The 24,462-nt window shown below is 42.6% G+C and overlaps 1 protein-coding gene across 8 annotated transcripts in view; it reads left to right on the top strand.

Moving 5' to 3' along the window:
* Positions 1–24,462, top strand: part of SLCO2A1 (solute carrier organic anion transporter family member 2A1) — a 66,832-nt gene that overhangs the window by 14,776 nt on the left and 27,594 nt on the right. For all 8 annotated transcript variants that reach the window (XM_044434144.1, XM_044434126.1, XM_044434168.1 and 5 more), the window contains 2 exons: positions 17,479–17,616; positions 23,819–23,981. In XM_044434144.1, coding sequence (XP_044290079.1) covers positions 17,479–17,616; positions 23,819–23,981 — 301 coding nt within the window. The remainder of the gene's footprint in view (positions 1–17,478; positions 17,617–23,818; positions 23,982–24,462) is intronic.

Below are 24,462 nucleotides of genomic sequence, written 5' to 3'. Positions count from 1 at the left end.
GTGAGCAAACACAAGGAGAAACAGTGAAAGTACAAAGGATCCAGCCGTGGGAATGAAAACACGCACATGATGAGGAATTTCAAGTTTGCAAATAAACTGGTGGATTGTTGGACAGCTAAACCAGCAGGGCCATTATTACCCATTGCCATGATGGACAAGCAGAACAGCCCTCACTTGCTGAGATGAGAGCCCTGCCCTTATCAATAGGTGACAAATATGAGGGAGCAGGAATTAAGATGTTGCCTCTGGCTGTAGCAGCAGGTTCTCTGCAAGAATTAGGGAACAAAACGAGTCGAATAACGAGCATGCTTTTTGTTCATCGCAGATTTAAAGATATTTATTTATGACTTTTGGTTCCATCCTTTCCCCAAGGAATTCAAGGTGATGTACATGGGTTTTGTCCCTTAAAATAAATAAATCCCTGAAATGCTGTAGGTCAGCATAAAAGATGGTGACTTCTCCAAACGGGGTCTCATGGCTGGGTTGAAATTTGAGCCAAGTTTGACACTGTTCATTGGTAACAATTAAGCACACCAGTTCACTGAAAACATTTCAGGCCTTTCAGGAAAATCAGAAGCTCTATTTGTTTGAACAAGGTTGCGGGGAAAGTTTATAGGCAAAAAAAGTGTCACAGCAGCTGCTTTCTACTGTGGGAGCAGTTTAGCCACTTCTTTTGTCCTGGTTTATTTTAATGTGCGAGGCTGCATGAAAGGACAGTGAGAGAACAATGTATAGTTCATAAAGCTGAGCTCCACCACCATCCATCCGAGCAAGCAAAGATCACTGCCTAGTTTTGTTGTCCAACTGTGCTTGCAGTTCAGCTTGCAAACCTGGAAGCATTGGAGCACTGCTGGCATCACAGACTCAGTTAAGACATACCCGTAAGTTGGCTTTCTTTCCCTTAGTCCAGTCTTCTGCAGTCTGGCACTCTCCAGAAGTGTTGGACCAGCTCCCAGCAGCCCCTTCAACACATCTGTAAGGCACCAGGTTAGGCAAAGGGGTTCCAAGCAATTAGAGTTTCCAGGTTGTCTCCTGGAGGCTGTGGACCAAAGTGTTGAGGATGAGGGTGGCAGTAGTCCTGGTGCATGCTCACAGCTCATGCTAATCAGAGGACAAAGGGGAGGAGGCAGAGAGAGCTTGGGAACATGGGGTTCAAGACTTTAGGATGATAGCAGTGGTGTTTATCTCAAGGCTACTCCCTCCAAGCATTCGTGCAGGCTCTGAGAATGGCCAAGGTGCACAGGGGCTGGATGGGGCATGGGAGAGGAGTTCTTCAGCCCATGGCCCAGCATCGGGAAAGGGAGGAAGCCCAGTTAGAGAAAGGCACATAGAAGGGAAGCAGGCTAACTTCCAAATGGGACCTTCGGAAGGGATCAGGCCCAGATTTAGTGAAAATGAGGATCCCTGGAAGGAGTCGTTTAGATTGGGTTCAGCAAACTGCTCTGTTCATGCACAGGGATACATTCTGTCAGGGTTGCATTTGTTGGGTGTCCTTTGATGAATAAAGAGCTTTTTCAAAGAAATTGCTTTGAATGTGCAAGGGAGGCTCATGGCATGTAGCATTATAAATTGAGAGAGGGGTTAGCTGATGCTTCTCTTGCCCCCTTCTGATTCTTGCTGCCCTCTTCCCAACAATTTATAGATTTTTTAAAATGTATTTGATTTACACCTTGCCCTTTCATCAAGCAAATGGCACACAAAGACACTAACAATGATTAGTCCTTGTTAATTGCTTTCACAAAATTGAAAGTAAAAACTTAATTAAGACAATCACAAAAATCATAAAACAAACACATTCAAAGCCCAATGCAAAACGTGTGTGCATACACGTCCCCCCATGGGGAAAAAGCAGCTCCCAACTCAACACACCAGCTTCCATCTCCAAGGCCTCATTGAATAAAAATGTCCTTGTCTGCAGAAGGGGCTGGGGAACCGAACTTCCCCCAGCAGGGAGCTTTTCGGTGTAGCAGATAATGCACGGTTGCACTTTGACCCAAGAAGATCTGTGTCCAGATAGTAACACAGCAGTGCAGCTCCCTGGATGGCTTGGGGGGCAGTCATAATCCCTCACATTCCTCACAAGGTTGATTTGGGGACAAAAGGGGGGAGAGAAATTGCACCTGATTCAGCAGCAGAATTAAAAGAAAAGGGCATTCCTATCAAGTAGACCTGGGAAAGCAAGGACATTCCCACTGTCGTTGGGTTGCAGTTCCCATCAGCCCCAGCCAGTACGGCCAGTGGGCAGGAATGATGGGAGCTGTTTTCCCTTTATTTTTGCCTTACTGATGTACCCTCATTTTATAGATAATAGATGCATGTATTTAAAAGGGTCAGTTTAAATGGATGGCATGGAAAATGCAAAGGGGAGGGTAGCTACAGGAGAAATTCCAGTAAAGTGGAACTGTCCTTGCACCAGGTTTGCACAGTGGCATATAAGGAGCCATTCTCTGTTGTCAGGCAGGGTGTACATGTGTGTTGCGCTCAAAAAAATTAAATTCCTTCCTTTGAAGTCTAGCCAAAGCCTAAGTATATCTTTGGTGTATTTGGCATCCGCAACATGCCACCAGAGCTGGTTTGTATGGTGTCTGCTAGGGAACATGGCAATCATAAATAAATCTCAAACTTTAATTAGTATCCTGAGGAACAATTCAGAGAAGCAAAATGGCTCTTCCTAAATGGTGCATTTAATTCTCTCACTGTGGGCTGGTGTGTGATGCCTGCCTCAAGTCAGAACTCTTCTGGACATTGCTAAAACTGAATGGCAGAAAAGGATGCTGAGAAGCATTTAACAAAAATTTCCTTAAAAGGCAGGTACTTTTTCTAAACATTGACTTCATTTAAATTCCTCTCTGTTTGTAACTGAATCTCTTTGTATAATAACTATAGCCAGCTAGGCTATAAATCAGTGTGCTCAATTAGGTTCAAACAGTTTGAAGAACTCTTCAAGCAGCTTGGCATCCCTCACTGATCCCAAGGCAGTGGTCTGTTGTGATATATTAATCAGGCAGCAGTTCATTAGTTAGCTATTATAATAATGAAAAAATGCCAACCTATCATCCTTTACTGGCCCATTTAGATGTTTGTGATTACTGGACATTATATAGCAGTTGAGCATCGTATCATTTAGTTTTACTGCATTTAATAAATCATCACTTGCCTTCAGCATTTCTTTCTCAACACTTCTTGTTTAGTTCTATTCCCCATTTGCTGCACATTCAAATCTGGATGATGGCAATCGGAGCAGGACTAGTTTATTGGTGAAGCTGAAGATTAATGTATGGCAAAGTCTGATCTTGGCAGGGTTTTGAAGAGGGTGGTCTTTGCAGCTCATCAAGCACTTTGAGTTGGTGATTTCAAAGATAACTTCATAGCTTCTGTGCTGGGGAATTGGCTTCTGTCTGATGCAAAGTAGTCTTGTCTTGGTTAGCTGACCTGAATTCCTTTTCAACCTTCAGTAATGGCTGAAGTGTCTTATAAGGGACAATTTTGACTGCTGTGTTCAAGTTCCTGCTGTTGCTTTCCTGCTGTGTCACTGTACACTCCAGTTGTGCTCCCTTTTGCAGCTCTCTTTAGCTGTCTTGTCTAGTGAGTTAAAACAGGCTTAAAGCTCTACACAAAGTGAAAAGGATGTAATTAAAGCGGTATGGTCCAGCAGATATACATTAGGAACTGATTGATTCATGGTGCTATGCAGCCTTTCCTCGGCCTGCTAGAATATATTTTTATGATTCTGCAATCACTAACACGCTTTTTCTACCCAACCTCTTCCTTCACACAGGAGAGTCCGGAAGGCAGAGCAATGTGGAATGAACTCAGAAAGCCTCAGTGGCTTTTAACCCTCCACTTTACTGAGGTTTCTGCTTCCAGATTCTTTGCAGGATTCAGTTCAGCTGCTTTACACATGCAGGTTTCCATGGTGTTCTTCATCTGCCTTTTATTATACACTACATGCTGCTGTGACATAGTGTAGTGGTGCAACTACACCACGGTTTCCAAGCAGCTTTAGGGATACGCCAGGCTCTTGTCATCAGAAAAAATAAAACCCTTGCTAAAATGCTTGCAAAGCACAGGAGGGGCTCTGGAGGAAGGCTGTGTTATGTAAAGCACCTGAAAATGACTGTGAGTGAGAGTTATCAGGAGCATGCAATGCTCAGGCAGAAATGCTGAGGTCCACAGTTTGCATCTGTCTCTGTCACCATGATCTATCTCCTATTTCAACCTGTTCACGCTATCCCTGCTCCTTTCCTGTTCTGCCATAAAGAAAAAAAATGAAAACATGTTCTGACTTCCTTCGTTCTCTATATACAAAGCTGTCAGACTTTATATTTTGGTTGGCCTCGTAACAGTACTGCTCTAAAATGGATTTTGGAAAGTTTATTGCAGTTTCTAATGAACATGGCATCATATTAGCACAAAATATGCTGGCTTATTTTGCAGTTAAGCTGGAATTCTTTAGAATCCTGGCTTATTTTTCATGAGTGAGAGTAAAGTCATGCACTGCCTCATCACTCCCAGTTGGCTTATCCTGCACATAGTAGCAGAGCAGCCAAACTAACTAGGAACGTGGCATGACCCCTGGCTCACTGTACCTCTAAGAAGCCTGGGTCCAGAATCCTAGTTTTAAACTCTGGCTTAGAAGAACGACAGACAAGGAGTCCTAGTTGAATGTAATGCTATTCTTTCCCACTCTGGTAAGTTCGGGGTTAGTTCAGCTGCTCCAACTAACAGGAAGAGCCAAGTGGACAGAAAAAGACTGTGCTTATGGCTCTGTGGATGACCCTTGTAATGTATATCAACTGAATTCTAACACCTCTGATGATGTGCCAGCCGTGTCTCTTTTAGGCAGCCGCCATTAATAACTAAAACAGACTTTAATGTGTGTGTATTACATTCAGATTTCCATTTAAAATTGAGTTATTTGTAAAAGGAAGACAAAAAGTACTCCTACTACTAATACTTGTAATTGGAGTTTTTAAAACAGCTGATACTGAAAATCAGGTTATATATACTCATGTATACAATTTCCCTCTGCCCTGCTAGAAAAAAATTCAATGTGTATTCAGTGCTGGACTTGATGGCCTTCATGGCCCCTTCCAACTCTTCTATGATTCTATTATTCTAAGAGCATGTTCTCTTAAACAGAATGTATTTATGCAGCTCCATTGGTATATTTGTTGTATTTTAATTATATTAAATTAAATGTGTATATAGATCCTGTTCTAGGAACTGTTCTAAGTGCCCAGACTATTGGGTGATACAGAAATAAAATATGACGATGATGCACTTTCTAGAGTGCAAGGTGCCCTGAGTGCAAGGTGTAGGGGAAGCAACCAAGGAAGGGGAAGAGGCAGGTAGCAAGGTCAAGGAGGGAAATATATGTGATTGGTTCAGTAACATATGGTTGGTGGAAGCAGTTCAATATTTCATTGTGTACAGTTGTGTTTGCAGGTGCTGCTAACACCACAAACACCTTTGTTACACTTTTCCTTTTAGTACTAGTTCAGACCTGTGTATTCTCCAAGGTGTTTAACTTAACTTTTATTTCTGTTTGTTTCTGCTAGTTGCTGTTTCAGTGATCAATTTTGATTGTACTTATATTAACCTGTTCCTTTGTTGCAAAAATAGTTTTCGTCATTTTTAGGTTGTGTGCTTTTTTAATGGACTCTGCATGTGAGTCTGTATAGATAAACAACACCTAACTATTTGAAAAGTGACCTCATTTGAAATAAACAGTATGGGGGTGCTTTATCAAGTGCACTCCTAGCTGCAGGCATTGATTTGCATATTAAAATGCAAATCAATCATGGGATATAAGGCTACATCCAATCATGGTTAGCTATCATTTGAATTAGTGGAACTCCCCTTTCCTGTTGGGTTTTGTGAGACCTAAACAGCACAATTAACTGAGATCGGATCCAGCCTAATATGTGATATGAGTTACACTTTGACCAGTTCAAACCACCACAAAGATCACTGGTTGACTGTGGGTCAGACATTTTCTCTCAAGAAAGATAAAGTGGGATAGCCCCATCAGTGCATAGGATCCCATGCTCTTTGGCGTAAAGGTGATTATATATGGGGCCTATAACTGTCAAAAAAATACAATTTCTGTAGGAAGTGCTGATGAGGTTTCTTAAGGACTTGAAGACTTCAAGTCTGCCAGTATTTTTCCTCTTCTGAGCTTCCACCTCCTGCCAACCCATTATCCTTTCCACAGCTTGATAGATATGTGTACCCAGCATGTCAGCAATTCGCTTCCTACTATTTAAAACCTTTTAAGGTGGATAAATTGTGGTGAAGATAAGGATAGCTGCCTTTGGGTTTCATCCTCTTTTTAAGATGATGATGAGACATCCAGACATTTACTCTGGTCTCCTGCCTCCCCCTCAAAATCTCATGTGTCTGAATCTCCTGGGCTGCCTAGGAAGGTGGTTGGTTTGGATTTTTTTGCTTTGCTTTGTTTTTAATCTGCTAGCACAAATATGCCGACACAAGCTCTCCCTGTCATTCAAGCTCTTTTGTTCTTCTATGGCAACAAAAACCATCCCCTGATTGGGCTTAACCGTTCTTTTTTTTCCAAACGAAGCATTTGTTCTTTGGCAATTTCCCAGTCTTGGGAATGGACATCACCTTTCTCAAGCTAGTGCCTTCCACATTGTTTTTTATTGTTTTTATTATGACATTGCATTGGTATTCCACCACTTTTCCCTCTTTAAGGAACCCATGGTGAAGTGACTTACATAGTTCTCCATTCCATGGTTACCTTCAGTGAGGCAAGCTAGGCTGAGAGTGAGTGACTGGCCCAGTGAACTCCATGGCTGAGTGGGAGCTTGAACCCAGATCTCTCAGGTCCACAGTTTAACACTCTAACCACCATGCCATTGTGGCCTCCAGCCACCAGGGTGGGAAAGGTACCACATTGTAGAAGGCTGGGCTAGATCCTTGCCTGTTCAAATCAACACTACACTTTTGGAGGCCAAAGAATTAAATCCTGATATGGTGCTGATCAGGCTTCGTGTCTTGATATCTGCTTGTATATAGGAAAAGAAAAACATGTTTCCACTGAGAATCAGTGCCCTTAATTCTGACCCATAGGCCTAATTTGCCCATTGCAATAATTATAAAAATTGCTTTCAGAACAGGAACTCTGGCTTCTCTCTCTCAACGAGACAGAGTTGAAACCCCACAGGAGCAATTGAGCAATGTGAACTAGCAAGCTCATTCATTTGCAATAACCCAAGATTTTTTGTTTTTTGAAAAAGCATGGATTTTTGCAATGTGCAAACTGGGCCATAGTGTGTGTGGGGTTTTTTTTTTTTTATCATTAATGAATTTTGCAGTTACTGCATCCATGAACTTTGGTTTACAACAATGGCACTAGCTGTCTTCTGCCAAACCTTTGCAAGTGTTACAACATGGAGTCCATTTCATAACAGATGTTTGAATGTGGTCTGTGAAGGATAAACAAAATTGTTGGCTGATTGACTGACTGTGATATCTTACATAAGCTGCGGGAGAAAGTGGTATACATGATTAAAGAATACAGCAATTTAAATTACTGTGTATATATGACATGCTGTCAGTTTACTGCAAACAGACTCTGCTCCCATTTCTACATGTTGTCATAATATTTTATAGAGTCTAAATAGACAGAATCCAGAACTGTTCCTGTTTTGTCTTTCTTCAAGGTAATTGTGACTGGAAAGATGATTTTTACATTTAATTGTTTTCCTTTTTCACTGGAGGAATGCAATTAAAATCTTCTTTCTGTATGTGCCTAATTCAATTTTTCAGGCTAAGGAATCTAAAAAACCTTTGTATGAAACACTTACTTTCCCAAATCCCCAGCTGGGGGCTGACTAGGATGTCACAAAATAGTGAGCAAATTTTCAAGTTCTCCAGCATTCTTCATCAGGCTGGATGTTAGGCAAAGCATGGCTGGGGTGGGGGTGGGGAAAAGTGCTGGCTTGCTCCTGAAGCCATGAATACAGTTGTGGCCATACTTTTCTGATATAGTATAGGAAGAGGCAGTGGTACACTTCACTGGATTATTTCTTCTGTATCAGCTTCAAGGTACCTCAAGGGGTGCCAGAACGAAGAAATGCACAAAGGCTGGTCTCCCATTTTTGAAAATATAAAGTCCAGCAGTTACCCTGGATTATGGCCACCCTTCCCCAAATTGGTGCCTGCCAGATGTTTTGGTCAACAACTCCCATCAGCCTCTGCCTGCATGACTAATGGTTGGACCTGTAGCCCAAAATATCGGGAGAGCATCAGGTTGGATATGCAAATATAGCTGGAGGGTGTTGCCCATATTCCCCTTTTTCATAGTATAGATGGGGGTGTTGAGTCACTCAGCAGTAAAAAGGGCACTTTTTATAACACCACTTTTGGTGACAATTAGACGAGAATGTGGTTATTGAATGAATGACATACTTTAATAATTTCCAGCTGGCACAGCTTGGACTGGTCAGCACCCCCACTGAGAGCTGTGGCTTACCAGTAAACAGTGTCTCTGTTTTCCATCTAAACAGCCATAGATCTTACAAGTCATATTTAAAAGGAAGGAAGCTGCTTTCCCTAATCAGCATCTTAGTTTGTGCTAGAATGTCCTCTCTGACTTTTCCTGTCGTCCTGATTATCCAAGAAGAGTCGCTGTGCTTATTGCACGAAGCAAGGTGTACAGGGAATGCTGAACAGAGGAAAGCATTGGCTGTGCCCCAGTTCTAGAACCAAGTGCAATCACACCTGGCTCTTTACTGACCTGTGTTTGGCAATTACCCTGTTTCATCATATGAATGAATAGCCTTATCCCACAGAATAGCCAGTTCTTTTCCACTGGACTTGGTACCCTTGGAAACGCTACTGGGTTACAGTCCTTGCAGGTTTGCAAAAGCAAAAAGGATTGCCGCTGTGGTTGAGCAGTGCGATTATGTAAGGGGTGCAGAACTTGTTTTGACCCCAGGGACAGATTGGTTTTAAGCAAGCAGAAGATCTCCTTCCATATAAGCCTACCCTGACACTAAGATCTTCATTGGAGGCCCTGCTTCAGGAGCAAACTTTAAAAGATGCTAGGAAGGCAGCTACCCATGGCAGGGCCTTTTCAGTTGAGGCACCCCTCTGTAAAATTGGCTCCCTGGAGATGTGCACCAGACACCTTCTTTGTACACATTTTGGCACCAGGCAAAGATTTGTTTTGTTTTCAGAGTATTTTAATGGCTGTCAGTTTTAATTCTAATATTAGGTTGATTTTCTAATTGATTAATTTTAATATTTTAATAATTATGTATAAGATGCTGCCCAATTTGTTAGCATATGATATCAACACAGTTGGTGCTCCTGCTGTTGGAATGGATATTTTTATTGGAACTGATGTTTTATTACTGAATTTGTTAATATGTTGGCCTTTAATGTTTTGTGGATGGTTTTAATCGTTGTAAACTTTCCAGAGAGCCATGCAGCTATTGTGGTGGCCTATAAAATGTAAATAAATAAGCTAAGGTGCTGTGGAGGGGGAAGCCCACGCTGAGATGGGACCAGCCACTTGCAGGTATGTGGTTCCCCCACCATGATGGCTCAGACACACACACGCTCTTACCAAAAACTCCTTAATGTGGGGGAAATTAATTTTGCGGGGAGGGTGGCAGCATAGGGAAGGAGATGATTGCTTATTTCCTCACTAACAGCAAATCCCCCCCCCCCCAAAGCCCCCTTGCTACAGTTCAACTTTTTAAAATCTTCCATTGCTATTTGGACTGCAGGCCAAAAGTTCTCCCACACAGTCATTCTCTTAGGCTACCTGTCTCAGGGTTGTGAGGATAAAAGGTAGGCAGGGAGAGAAAACCAGGGCTCCTTGGGGGAAGAATGGAGCCAACATGTAATAATGGTTTGTTTGTTTTTTTAAGATTGCCTTCTTACTAAATAGTTCCAGGACTCCTGATCAAAACAACCCAATGTGAATTAGTTGCTGTTTAATGGACTTTGAGCACTATGTTCTAGCCATAATTGGGGCAGCCAAAGCCATGTAGATTAAGGCATTTCCTCATTAGTGTTGAAGTGAGCATCTGACCTGCATTTGCGATTATTAATGTGAAACCAGAAAAAGGAACTTATCGCCACTTAGATTAACACAAGTTATAGTGCCGTGACGTTGTGGAAAATGGCATCAGAAAGCAAATCTCTGAATGGCACATTACTCTGGGTTAGATGGAAGCGTGGACTTTCTTAACACCCAGCCACCGAGACTCTCAGTCCAAAGGTGTTTCCAGATGAGGCCTCTATCCAACGGCCCTCTGTCGCTTGGCCAAGTGGCACTATCTTCCCTTTGTCATGAGTATGGAGTGGTGGTCTGAGGGCTGGGGTGACTTTGGGCTTTATCCTCACAGGGTTGTTGTAAGGATAAAATGTAGTAGAGGACTGTGTAAGCTTCTTTCACTTCCTTGCAAGAGAAAAACAAGTCGAGTATAAATGCAGTGTAACAACAATAACCTGCTTTTGTTTACCTACTGCTTTTTTTCCCCACTAGGGAAAAATCCAGAAAGAAGGAAGTGACAGGCTAGCTATACAATTAAAGCTTTTAAAGCTAAGAGCCCTGTGGCAGGAAGCATCTCCATTCTGTAGCGTGCCCTATCCTGAAAACCATGGTCTATAGGTTCTGTGTGTGGAGAGGGGAATGCATATGTGTAACCCTCTCTCATTTAAAAAGTCAACTGTAGCTTGGAAGGGAGTCAAGAGACTTATATAAAAAGCTGGCAGCCATGATTCTTCAGCCGTCCTTAAAGTCAACTTTAAAGTGATTAAGAGATGACAAAAACAGCACAGATGTGTGTGCTGGATAGTGGGTGCATTTCCAGGTGTCTGGAGCCTTTTACAACATGCCTGAATATGTCGGATGTTTGCCTGATGTGGCAAAGACGTGGCTAGGCTTAAGGAGAGTCTAGCTGTCTGAGTGTCACTGAACTGCAATGAAGAGAAGCCACCTTCCCTTTGCCTTAGTGTTTCTTTCTTTACTAGATGATAGATTTCCTGGGCTCAATCTCAGGTAATAATACAACAGCGTAATGGCTGCGCTGATTAGCTTCCCAATCCCGACTTCAGCAATTCTGTAAATCAGGGACATGCATTTCTGAGTATTGCTTAGTCTTACCATATCATTCAGGAAAACCACAAATGTTGCCCTGCAGCTTATGTTGCTGATGGGGGAAATGGGTTCATCGGAAAAGTATGGCTCTGTATTCTTAGAAGTTGCTGCCTTGGCTTCTTTGCAATTTCCGCAGAGGAGCCTGCCAGCTGGCTTCCCTGAACTTGGGAGTGGGAGAGGAGGGATGGCGGAGCCAGCACGTAACTCTGGCACCCGCCCTGCAAGCCCATCGCCTTCCATGGAGGTCATTGGTCCCTGCTTTCTCTTCTACACTTTCTGCCACTTACTACCCTGCTATCCACAATGTTATGCAATGTTATGGTCAGAGTGCTGCACTGGGGAGAGCAGAGTTCAGCCACAAAGCTCCCTCTGAGTCACTCACTGACTCTCACCCTAACCTACCTCACAGGGTTCTGGTGATGGAGAGGAGGAAGATCACATCTACTTCCTTGGCTTCCTTAAAGAAAAAGGAAGTTAATGATGCAATAATATATGATTTTTTAAGTCTGTGGCATCATCCCCTCCTTTCTTGATTTCACTTTCACTAGAACAGCAGGTCTGGATTACACTTCCTGACATTGCCTGCATTCATTTCACAGTGATATTCCCTCTGAAGGGAAGCATCTAAGGCATCCTCTAGTTTAAGGAAAACTGTTACTGTTCTTATCCCACTTTCCTATCTTGTGGATGCACAGGCGGTTTATAATACTGAAGGGTGCTTGCTTTTGTGCTCTTAGCTTGGAGAAAGTCACATAGAACTTATTAGAAATTACTTCTGAGTAGATATACCTGTGTTTTGCATAATAAAAGACCACTAAAGGCACAAACCTGTTTAGACAGAAGTAAAAGCTGCAATTCTCAGTATCCCTATCAGCTAATCAGGATTTCCTAGGAGTTGCAGGGCTTTTTTCTTTCAGAACATGCATAGGACTGCACTTTAAAACATTAACATACAAGGAATAGACAACCATCTTAAAAGTGTGGAAGCTAAAAATGAAACCTAACAAAAAGCAAATCCAGACCAGCAGAGTAAAAGCCAAACATGCTACAAAAGTGACAATTCCCAAGCCCTTTCATTAGTGTGTGGAAGAGGAGAATAATAATAATAATTTATTATATACAGGTAGTTTCCAGGTTAAGAACGAGTTCCATTCCTGAGAGCATCCTTATGTCGAATTTGAATGTAAGTCAGATCACATGAATAACCCAAATGCTGGTCTTAGTACTGGTATATATTTTACCTTTCTATGCATATAAAACACTTAAGAAAAACTTCCGTATTCAGTAAAACATCTAAAGCATAATACAGCACTGCAATGATTATAATAATACAGTAATAATAAAGTAACTGCAGGTACTGAAGAGAGAGAAAGAATCTGTATGAATGTGCGTATTGTAAAAAACAATTAAAAAAACCCCAGTTCTTTAAACAGTTTTCCAGTTGTTGATAAACTAAAGCCAAATGCTTTCCCAATGGACGATGGCATCTCACCTTTCTCCAGTCGCTTTATTATTTCCACTTTAGTTTCCATCATTTTCCTTTTCTTTGATGTATCCCCTGCACTTGCATTGGTGTTATGCTTTGGAGGCATAATTGAATGGGCAAATGCTAAAGAAAACCCAAAGGGGAATTACACATGCTACACATGTCCTTAACCACACCGATTTGCATACACTCAAGCCAATGCCCTGGAACAAAAATTTGTGAATACTGTATCTCTAGGGAACTACGCAGCCACTAAGAGATATCACCAGGTGTGTTCCGTCTTGATACAGAGCAAAGCTGGCTACTACAAATACAAATGCACTAATCCTTTCAGAGAGATTTAAGTGTGGGGCTATTTTTTAAAAAATTCTTTTATTCCTTACAAAAGATTAAGGACACTGCTCTATGCAGGTTTAGAGAGGGAGGAGTTCCTACAATGCACTATGACTGAGAACTTGAAATGCATTTTTGGTATCTGTAATATAATAGAATTCTGCTTAATAAAATCCACTTATCATGACTTGACTAACACTAATACAAAGGTGGCAACTCTTATTATTATTATTAAACACTTATTTAAGATCTGAATATCTATTTTGTAAAAAATTGATGATTTTACCATTCAGCAGGTCACAAAGTACTAAGCAGGAATGGACACTCATGCTACAATGGTTTGGATTCCAAGGGCAAAACCAAGGATCTGATTGAAGTTGCAGTGCCTATTCTTTGGGTCTGGAGCCAGATTTTGAAAATGCTTTGATTTCCTTCTTGACAGCCACTAGTCAGCTTCCTAGCTTGTATTTTTCCTATAGATTTTTCTATATTATAGAGGCTGAGCCAAAGGAACTGTTTTGTCCCACAGTTTATACCTCTTTCCATTTCTTTGAGGTGTTGCAAACTTTGACTTTCTTTCAAATTGACATTAAAACCCTCCATCTCATTTGTATGTGTATATATTCACAGAATCTCAGAGTTAGGACAAGTTCCATTTCTTTAAAAAAAAAAAAAAAGGGAACTAGCTAAATACAGACCCAAACAATTTAAGAGTAGCCTCCTATGCCTCAGGATGTGCAGAGCTTGCTTTTTGTTACATACATTTCCATTCCGTGCTCATTTACTTGGAAGTAATTCCCACTGAATTCATGAGGATGACTTCTGGGTAGACAAACATTCAGAAGTAGACAACTTCCTCTTGGATTGCAAGATGAAAAAAGCTGCCTCCCCTTCTGCTTTGGTGGCATATGCCAAAAGAGTCACTGTATCATTCAACATGCCTGAGGCTTCTGGAACTCTTCAGATTATAAATGTCTTGGCATTCATGCACTGGATGCTGCATGGCTCATCTTAGTTCCCCTTCCCTCCCCTCCCCATCTTCTTTCCCTTTTTTTGTCACAATTGCGGAAGGTTAGTTGGGATAGGAAAAGGCTTGTCCTAATATGGCTAAGGAAGTGCCTTTGTTTTAATTGTCATTACATAAACAAAAATGCCATGCTAGTTTTTAAAGTAGGAAGTTAATTTTAACACAGCTTTCCAAAACACTGCGGTCAGTTTGGGTGTCAGAAGAGAGACAACGGTCCCTCAGAATCCCTGTTATGCATATAGAGTTTTTAAAAACTGCTACCTTTCATTAGGGGTGCTCTAAGGAGGGACATATCAACAGTGATGGAAGGTTGTGGGATGGATTGCCAAGCCTAATTACCCTCATGAAGTCCAGCTTGCTGTGTCATCCCAGCTCAGGGACATGTGCAGTGGAGGGTGGCTTCCAAGCCATCCCATGGGGCTCTGGGGTGCCTCCCCCCTCCCCCCTGCCATCTGCACAGCACTCCAGGTTCAGATGCCCAAGGACCCTGCATGCCATGAGGGTAATTAGACAAATTGTGCAGCAACCAACATGCCTGGGAGGTGAGGAAAAGGAGCCACTGTGACTTCTTTTCCTAGTGGGTGCCATGTGAGCCCAGTCTATATACTGAAAGGCCATAGAGCTTTATGGGGATATTTCCTAATCTGTGGGTACCACACCCATTCCTGTTCTGGATCTCAAGTGCTCTCATTTGCTCTTTAGTACATTTTATAACTCAGCTTTCTTCCATCAAGGAATTCAGCATGACATATGTGGGGTTTTCCAGGCAGTATCTTATTCTTGGATAGGGGAAGGGAATAGGTTCTACAACGTATACTCTGTTTACGTATGAATAATGCACTAGCAAACTTGCAAATGTAATGAAAATGTTATTTCCAGCTTAAAACATGCTGTCTTTTCTCCACTATACAGAAACTGATAATTAGCACACATCTGTCTTATCATCTGATTATAATACCTGACACCTTCATTAAGCAACTGCACAAGCAGGTTGTTAATAGAGGATTAATCAATACTGAGGCTAAGGTTTCCTTTTTCCTAGCAGTTGGCTTTCAATTAAGAAGAAGATTTCACTACTTTGAACACCAAATGCCCTGAGTCCCACAATCAGTTTTCCTCAGAGAAGATTCTGGTGCTGAGTACAAGAAATTGTGTGGTCTTGGCCATGAAGATTGCATAAGACCTAAAGCTTACCTAGGCACGAGCTTCTTGCATTGCTGCAGCCCAGATGCCAGGCAAACCCAAAAGCCAAGATTTATTTGCTGAGTACAACAATGTGTTTTTGAAGGAGATAAGGCAGCATATTTTATACCATCCATTTATTGATTACATTGCCATAGCTCTCTGAGGCATTGGCAACCCTAGGCAAGTTTGCTTCATAAAACCCTCATGCCACTGAAGCAGTACCACTGCAATTGTCTAAATGTAGGGATAGATACACTTGTCATAGAGAAGGTTGCCGTGTCAAGTGGAACAGCACTTACAAAATAGATAGCATTTTGTTTATAAGTGTGACATTTTTTATTTTTCAAGTTGAAGAAACTAACCAACCATTTTTTTCCTTTCAGCTTTTTAATACTATGTATTTTATTGGTGCATTCCATATTGCAACCTTGGGATTTCAGTCCATCTCCACCTTTTCTTCTGTGCTCCTTCATTAATGTATCTGTATTGATTCTGGTTAGCACATGGATTCCTTGAACAAAAGGAAGGAAACAGGGTGGATGGAGAGGTCATGCAGCCTAATTTCAACCTGTGGGTGCCCTTCAGATGTTTTGAACCAGTCTGTTGGTCAAGAATAATAAGAACTGTTGTTCAAAACTTCTGAGTCCATTAGTTAGCCTTGAAGGGCTTGTCTGCTTTTCAGAAAACCTTGAGAAGGGGGCTCAACTGTCCAAAATGGCAGACTCAGTGTCTCATTAAGCCTGCCACTTAATCAAGCTACATATGAATGAAGGAGGAATTATCAGATTTCCATACTGCCAAAATCATCTGATCATTAATGATATTCACAAATTTCCAAAAGACCATGGTCTTGATGACACAAACGCTGCCCAGTAATAATGAGAGAAGCTGTCTGCAAAAACAGTTTGAACACTCTGTAGTAGAAACCCATGTGATGATAATGTTGTTACATGCCATCAAGTCATCTATGACTTATGGTGAATAAAATAATGAATAATGAAAAATATGAATAAAAGCCCTTCAAAATATCCTGTCCATGGCAGCTCTGCTCAGCTCTTCCAAGTTGAATGCTGTGGCTTCTTTTATCAATTCAATCCATCTCATGTTGTTGTTGTTGTTGTTGTTGTTGTTGTTGTAAATGCTACTTGGCATCTTTAAGGCAAGGGCTAGCTGGTAGATTTTGTTGTTTCCTACCTTCCAATAACAGCAAGTATGCCATGCTTTAATCTTTAATGTACTAAGAAGCAAGTAAACTGAGCAATTCATTTTGTTGCTAGTCCATGACACTTCCTTTCATAGCAAACTCAACTGGTGAGTGTTGACAGGATGGTAGCCAAAATGAGGAGGCTGAGAAACAAAAAACAAAACAGAGCTACTAGCAGTTCATAGAACAAGACCAGGCTTTACAGGAGAAGCTGGTGGGTAGCTGGGGAAAGCAAAGAGGGCAAAAAAAGGCACCCCCAAAAAACCAGCCCAGCGTGCTCAGTAGACATGGATGCAGGGGTGGATGCAACAGAAAGAGTGAGGTGGTGAAGAAGCGGGGTAGAATGGAATGGAGTATTCTGGAAAAGAAGACTGAGCAGGGGTGCTCCGTGTTGCAGCATTTTGTTGCAGGATCTACTCGCTCAGTGTCATGCCAAATGCTCATCTCTGCTTGTTTTAACAAGTACCTGTTTCACGCCTTAAGTAGGTAGTGAAGAGATGATCCCTGTGTCAAACAGTAGCTGAACTAATCATAATAATTGGTAACAGACCATGTTGTCAGTCAGAAGGTAACGCCTTGAACTGCCACAATGCATGTTCTGTTTAAGGTTCTTTCAATTGTGTAAACCCATCAGTCAATCACAGTTAAACTAAAAAAACAAAAGATTCCCTCAGTCGTCTTATAAGACTTGTCACAATATTTAGATCTTCTCTGAATGCCATGCCTCCTGGTATTGTGAAGAGGCTGGGAATCTCCACTTCAACAACCACATTCCTGGATTCACAGAAGCCTTGCATTTCACTTTTAGTAAGCGTTGAACCATTGCATTAGGGCAAGAAAATTGAGAACATGACCTAGGACGGTGAACCAGAAAGCGGCAAGTGAGTTACAGGATTCTGACCAAAATAATTGGTTCCTGGATAATCGAGTCAAGCTTTTCATTCATTCATTTTTCTGAATTTGGTTATTTGCATGCCAGAATTGTGTTTATAATATCTTAAGTACATCTCAAGATTTCTGGTGCACAAATGTTCCACTGCAATATTTAGGATTCCTGAGGCTTGCCTGGCCATACCCTTAATTCCTTATTATTCTGTGGACAGGTGTTTGTGGCCTGCCATGGCCTGCTGCAGTTGGCCCAGCTCCTCTACAGCGCCTACTTCAAGAGCAGCCTGACAACCATCGAGAAACGCTTTGGTCTGTCCAGTTTGTCCTCTGGCTTCATCTCCAGTTTGCATGAGGTAATTCTTTCAGGGCATGCTCATCCAGGCAATAGTCTCCTGACCTCGTTCTCTGCAGTTTCCTGGACCTGTCGGCTCTCCGTGGTTGGCCATTGTTGATGAAGCAGCCATTGTGGGCCCAAGCTAGGGTAGACACTGTGACCAGATTTGACAAAGAAGAGCACTACGCGTATATTGCCAAGAAGCCCACCCGCCAGATATTTTGATCTGCAACTCCCAGTATCCCTTAATTGTTCGCCACGGTGACTGGGGCTGATGGGAGCTGTAGTTCAAAAGAAGTGGAAGGGCACCCAAGGAGAAGGCTGCAAGCAATGCCACAATTGTGCGTTCGTGACCTGGAGAGTAAATAAGAGCCTACTGGATACTATGTGAAATGCACAACTGTTGCCAAAGCGGCCATCCAAGTGTTGTATCCAGCATTAGCCCTACCTAAAGTAGGTCCATTGCAATGAATGGGACTTAAGTCAGCACTGGGTGTAATCTTTATCATTTGGTAGCACTTCATGTTACAGTATCCTACATTTCCTTGCTCCACATATTTGGTTCTTCCTGCTGATGAAGTGTGCATGTGTGACTGCAACACTGTGACATCAAATGCAAGTAAGTTCTACTGAACATTTCAAAGAGGGAGCTAAATGCATGGCTGCAGTTCTGCCATGCATTTAACCAAGTGAATTAGCCCCTGAGGATCTGCCAAAATGTTGCATATAGCAGAACAGATGGCTGATTCTGTCTACTTGATTGAAGTATTTTTATCTTGCTCTTCAGCAATGCAGTTTCATCCCCCACATTGTACCTGCAACTCTTTGGGATCTCAGAAATGGAACAATAGTTAAAGTTCCTGATACACACTTAATATTCTGCTGTTCACATGATAAAGGCTAGCAGTGGTGATTGTGGGAATACAGAAAATCTGATGTGTGCATCAGCGAGAAGCAATTGGAAGAAAAGCAATGAATTGGTACAGCCTTGGAGCAGCTATTAAAGATGATCCTTCCTATAACAAGAATCTGAAGCTGGGGTTCTTCCCAGGCAGGGGGAAATAACTGTTCTGCACTCCCGTGGCTTCCTGCTGTCTAACTGTTCTCTTCAGAGCGAGGAGAGCCAGGAGTACCCTTCTGTACCTTGCTGCAGATGAAGTCCTGCTACACCCATGGGCTTAATAGAGAGGCACGTTCTGCCAGGCCCTCAGAAGTGTTGCCACATCTGATGTATAATGCTATGTTACACATTAATGCCCTATTTAAAAGAAGGTGCAACCCCCCAATTTGTTGTGCAGGTGTGAGTCAGACCATTACGGCATCCCAGCACCTTCCAAGACTTAAAATCTAAGCTTTGTGCATGCTGATAGGCTATATTATAGCAGAGCCTTTTGTAGTACCCCCATAATTAAGTCTTTCTCGGTGTTTTCCATGAGAAATCCCTCTACCCCAGGGAATGTAGTCATCATCTCTCTTGGCTGGAATTTAGCCAGAGCAACAGTTTTGCTGCCTGGCCTGTGATTTTGTTTTGCTTTCACAGCATGCCTTTTAGGAGTTCCCCAAACCCACCAGTTCCAGTTGTTTCTGATTCCCTTTCTCAAATGACCTCTTTAGCATCCTTCCCCAGCCTGGCTACCACTCCTAGCTGTCCTGTTCATTGGCCATGCTGGGAAGGCTGTTCTCTAACCTCTGTTTCCCTAGCCAGAATTTTCTACATGGCATTTTGTCTCCTGAGAAAGCGACTATTGCTACCTATTTCCCCATCACTAAGCTCTGCAGATTAAAGTTTATTTAGTAAGTTTATTCAGTAAGACTCATACAACACAGTATGCATTCCCAGCCAGGTTCAAACGCTCCTCTCAGCAGCTTTGCATCCCTTCATCTCTTCTAGTACACAGACAAGGTGGAAGAGTAGCTTCAGGCAGTTTTAGAGGCAAGTATACACAAGTAGATGTGTTTTGAGGGAGGCCTGCCCTGTCCAGTTTCAGTAAGCTGCACAGGACCAGTGAAAGCCAGAACTGAGACCTCTGCACTGGTTTGGAAGCTGTGGAATTCAATTCAGCAAACCATAAGCAGAACATCTGGAGGGTCACCATGTTCTGCCCACCACTGGCTATCCCTGCTTCAATTGCAGGAAAACCTTCCTTTTGTCAGTTCTCCAGTGACTAAAAGCCCATCCCTACCCTCGTCTTCTCAGCCCAAGCTGTCCTTGACCTTTGGATTGCTACCAAATTTGAGGGAAAAACATGAATGAGACGGTTTTTAATTTGCAAAAGTCGCTGCTGCCTCTGTACAGAGTGTTCTATCAGCTTGTTAATAGCAGTGCACCGCGTGGAAACAAAATGTTGTGGCGGGGGGGGGGGGGGGTGCTGAAGCAAGCATGTGCCTCAGGTCCTGGCGCAAGCCAAAAGAAGAGCAGAGCCTGCATCCAAGGGCCAGTGGTTAGTCATCCAAGTGAGGGGGGTTGTTTCACACAACCCCTCAGGGGAAAGTATTTGCTAAAGCCTTTAACTGAGACCAGAACAGCAGTTAAACTGCATTAGCACAACTGTCCCATCTGTTTGCATTTGCTTCCCACTTCATTCCCAAATGGCTGTTTTAGAGAGAGAATTCCCACTGGTTCTAATCCAGTTGTCTGTCTTCATTACCAACTGCAAGGACAGAACTGTGTGTGTCCCAGCACACTTTATTTAAAATGTCCAAGGTTAAAGAAGATGAGATCTGCTGGGCAGATCACATCTTGTAGTACCTAGCGTGATACTTCTTGTGCCATCTAAACTTCCTACTTTTATTCAGGGTTCCAAAACTGTGGCTTCTGGGGCTGTTTCTCTTACATACAGAAGCACCAGCTGAAAAAGCAGTTCATGATTATTACATTGGATTTATATCCCGCCTTTTTTCCCAATCCTGCAGAATCCAAGGCAGCTTACATAGCTCCATTTTATCCTCACAACAACAGTCCTGTGAGGTAAGTTAATTTGAGAGTGAGTGACTGGCCCAAACTCACCCAGTGAGCTTCGTGGATGAGTGGGGACTAGAACGTGGATCTCCCAGAGACCCAGTCCAGCACTCCAACCACCACATCATACTGGCTCTCTTTAATTTTTGTGAAAGAAAATGGTCAGTTGAGCACACATGAAAGGTAAAAAGGACAGATGTTGGTTCTCCATGCACATGTGTGAACCCCATTCATATTTTTAAATATTTCCATCAGGCAGTACAGTTAGTCTCATTCCCAAAGGTCAACTCTGGAGCCATTTTACAAGAAATTGTTCTATCAGGAAGGGTTCTAGTATTTCCCTCCTACACTTCTCATTCTGAGCTTATTATTTTGGGGTAGGACAGGCACATACTTTGCTTGAGGAAGGTGCCAGCTTAAATCACTGGCACCTCCAGGTGAGCATGGGCATCCTGTCCCATGACTGAGAGGAAGGGCAATGCTGTGGCTTTCCAGGATGGGTAGCTGGCTCTCAGGATTGTGCAAAGGTGGTGAAAATGGACTTGAGCACCCAGAATTTAGTTAGCAGCATAGGCAGCTGTCCTCAGGAGAGTCAGACCATTTGGTCCATCCAGCCAAGGATTGTTGGTGCTGACTAGCATTAGTTTCCCAAGGCTTTACAGAGGATTCTGTCCGAGCCCCACCTGGTGATTGAAGCTGGGATCTTCTGCATGCAGAGTGTTTGTTCTACCACTGGATTATGGCCTCTCCACATTGAGATGTCTTCCAGCTCAATGGAGTGCAGTGTTCATGTGTCGCAACGGACATCTGCCTTCCACCAGAATGTGGCTTTTACATAGAGAAGGCTGAATATGTTAAAAATTGAAGGCTCTGTGTCTGCCTTTCTAAGCAGGCCACAGGAGCATCTCTGAAAAATCAGCAGAACACTTCCAGAATGAACATGTCAAAAAGTCATCAAGCAAAGTGGTGCCCTGAAATGCTCTAACAGAGGCTCAAAGTGCAGTGCCCCAGTCACAGCAGGGGACACAAGAGCTTCCTAAGTATTTGTTATGCAAAAAAGATGTCTTGTACAGGAAACATCTCCTCCTTCCTAAAGTCTGCTGTGTGGTGTCCTTCTCTGGGCATTTTTCTTTGGTACTGTTTGTTCCAACCCAGACTTAGTTCTCTTTGCCATCCTGTCCAGATGCATTTACTTTTCCTTCAAGGCTTTTGTCATATTTTTATATGGGCTCCCCTGCCTGACTCTTTCTGGGATAATAAAGTTGTTCTCATTTATTTGTTAAAGCAATTCCAAAAGCCACAAAACCAGACAGGCAAGGGAGCCCATGTTAATATATAAGAAAGGAAACTTGGGCACAATTAGCATAGTTTAAATGTTATGTTTGCCTTAAAACCTGAACCAAGCCCGTGTAATTGGAACTTTACATAAGCCACATGATTGTGTGTAACAATTACATCTCTTGCAATATGTTGAGCTTTTGAAACAACAGGGAAATTAGTTCATGCCAAAACTCATGCTTTCAGCTATGTAGTTTTTAACATCCAGACTCTTTAAAAACACCCAGAGAAGTATGATTTAAATCATATGAATACGTTCTTGCACAATGCTTACCATTAAAGATTTAATTTCAATTTATTTTGAATATATTTAAATATGAATGAAGCAAATCATTTCTTGGTATAAGAGAACTTCTTCAAATGAATTGTTGGCCTCCATTATTCAGACGTTTACCTGACATAAAAGAATAAATTTAACATTTATTTGGAAGGTGAATCTATCTTCACAAATCTGAGTATTTGGTGCTTGAGCGAATTTTCAGATCCTGCCCTTCACACATTCCACTGCAAATCATCAAATGCTGAGTAATCTGGTGGTATGCAAAGTGGCCTTTAATCTTTGCAGTAATCTGTTCTCACTCATCATCCAGCTAATCCTTCCCACACTCTTTCTTAATGCTCCAGTCTCTTGTCTTTCACCTTCTTCCATCCTATGTTTTGTCATTTGACTTTTCTTCAAGCCCTCAATTGATCTTGGGTGGAGAAAGATGATGAGGAACTATTGACTTAGCACAGAAGACAAAACTCTCCCTTTGTAAATAATGCCCTCTGACCTACCTGTTTGTCGTCATCCTGATTATTTGTTGTAGCCTGACAAGCCCTCATGGCATATACCAAACAAATAAAGGAAATGCCCTGGATCATGGAAGGCCATGGAAGGCCTTTGCCCCTGCTTTGCCCTGACCATCCCACACAACAGAGCGTGGTGTAGTGGTTAAGAGTACTGGACTAGGACTCAGGCAATCTGGATTCTAGTCCCCAGTGGGCCACGGAGACATCTGGTAACTTTGGGCCAGTCACAGACTCCCAATCCAACTACCACACAGAGGTGTTGTTAAGACTGAGAGCAGGAGGAGGAGAATGATGTAGGCCATTCTGAGTTTGTAAGAAAAATGCAGGATATGATTATAAATAAATAAAATAACAGCCTTCCCCCACATGGTATCCTCCAGACATTATGGGCTACACCTCCCATCATCTCTGACCATTGGCTATGTTGGCTGAGGATGATGGGGGCCATGTAGAACATCTGGAGCACACCCCTTTGTGGGAGCTTGTTAGCTAAGAATCTCCGAATCTCCAGCCCGAAGGTGAGAATTCTGTTATTGCACTACTGTGGCTTTGGTCCCAAGCCGCATCCAGCCATACTACTCTGTTTCCATAAAAGGGCCGCGGAAGAAATTTTTCAGCTGTGGTGGTGCTGATCTCAGGTGTGCAGGTGAGCATCTATCATGCTGGAGAAGAGTGGGAGCCTCTGCTGAGCCTTCACACATTGCTCTTCTTCTTCTTTTAATGGCAGTTAGCACAGCATACATGCAGGCAGGTAAGAGCCTGTCCTAGATAAACTCAAGGCACAGAGCTACAGCCTTGTCTGGTGTGGACACTAGAGTGATCGTTTCTGAATTGCTGGTTTGCATAAATTTCCCTACATTAATTTATGCATACAGATGCACATTTAGAAATTACGATTCAAATAGAAATATGGACCATCTCACCACAATGACCTGGTGCCTACTCAGTCATCTGTCCAAGTGCTGTTGATTGTGCACTACAGTTCCAATTAGAAGATACCTTCAAACAAGAAGATGCTTCTCCTGGCAGCCCTTCAAACTGAGGAGTGTCCTCTGTGAAAGAAAGAGTCCTCTGTGGTCTCTTCTTCCTTGGGGTCTGTTTGACTTTCATTCTGTATTCTTTATCTTCACAGATTGGAAATGTCGTCCTCATCCTCTTTGTGAGCTACTTTGGCAGTCGTGTTCACCGGCCTAGGATAATTGGCCTGGGAGGCCTGCTTTTAGCCCTGGGGGCCTTCCTGCTGACACTTCCCCACTTCCTCTCTACTCCATATGAATACTCTGCAGCACACATGAGTATGTAACTTTTCAAAATTCTTCTCCACCCCAGCCCTTCTCCAAGAGCTTGGACTGTGCGTTTTGTTCGCTTCAGTTTTTAACCTGCCTTCAATCTAGGCCAATGGCCAAAGTAGCTGATCTAATTAAATACATACACACATACATAAAAGAGGGACTGCAGGTGGCACAGTGGTTTAAACCGCTGTGCTGCTGGGCTGGTTGATCGAAAGGTCGCCAGTTCAAATTTGCACAATGGACTGAGTTCCCGTTGCTCCGTCCCAGCTCCTGCCAACCTTGCAGTTCAAAAGCATGCAAATGCAAGTAGATAAAAAGGTACCATTTTGGTGGGCAGGTAACAGCGTTCCGTGCACTTCGGTGTTTAGTCATGCCGGCCACATGACCACGGAGACTGTCTGCGGACAAACGCTGGCTCCCTTGGCTAGGAAACGGAGATGAGAACTGCCCCTTAGAGTCAGGCATGACTGGACTTAATGTCAAG

This window comes from Varanus komodoensis, unplaced genomic scaffold (assembly GCF_004798865.1).
Source record: "Varanus komodoensis strain SLA01 unplaced genomic scaffold, ASM479886v1 scaffold1, whole genome shotgun sequence".
NCBI classification, from domain to species: domain Eukaryota; kingdom Metazoa; phylum Chordata; class Lepidosauria; order Squamata; family Varanidae; genus Varanus; species Varanus komodoensis.
The sequence above is the reverse complement of the archived record's forward strand: the minus strand, read 5'-3'. Positions and strand labels throughout refer to the sequence as shown.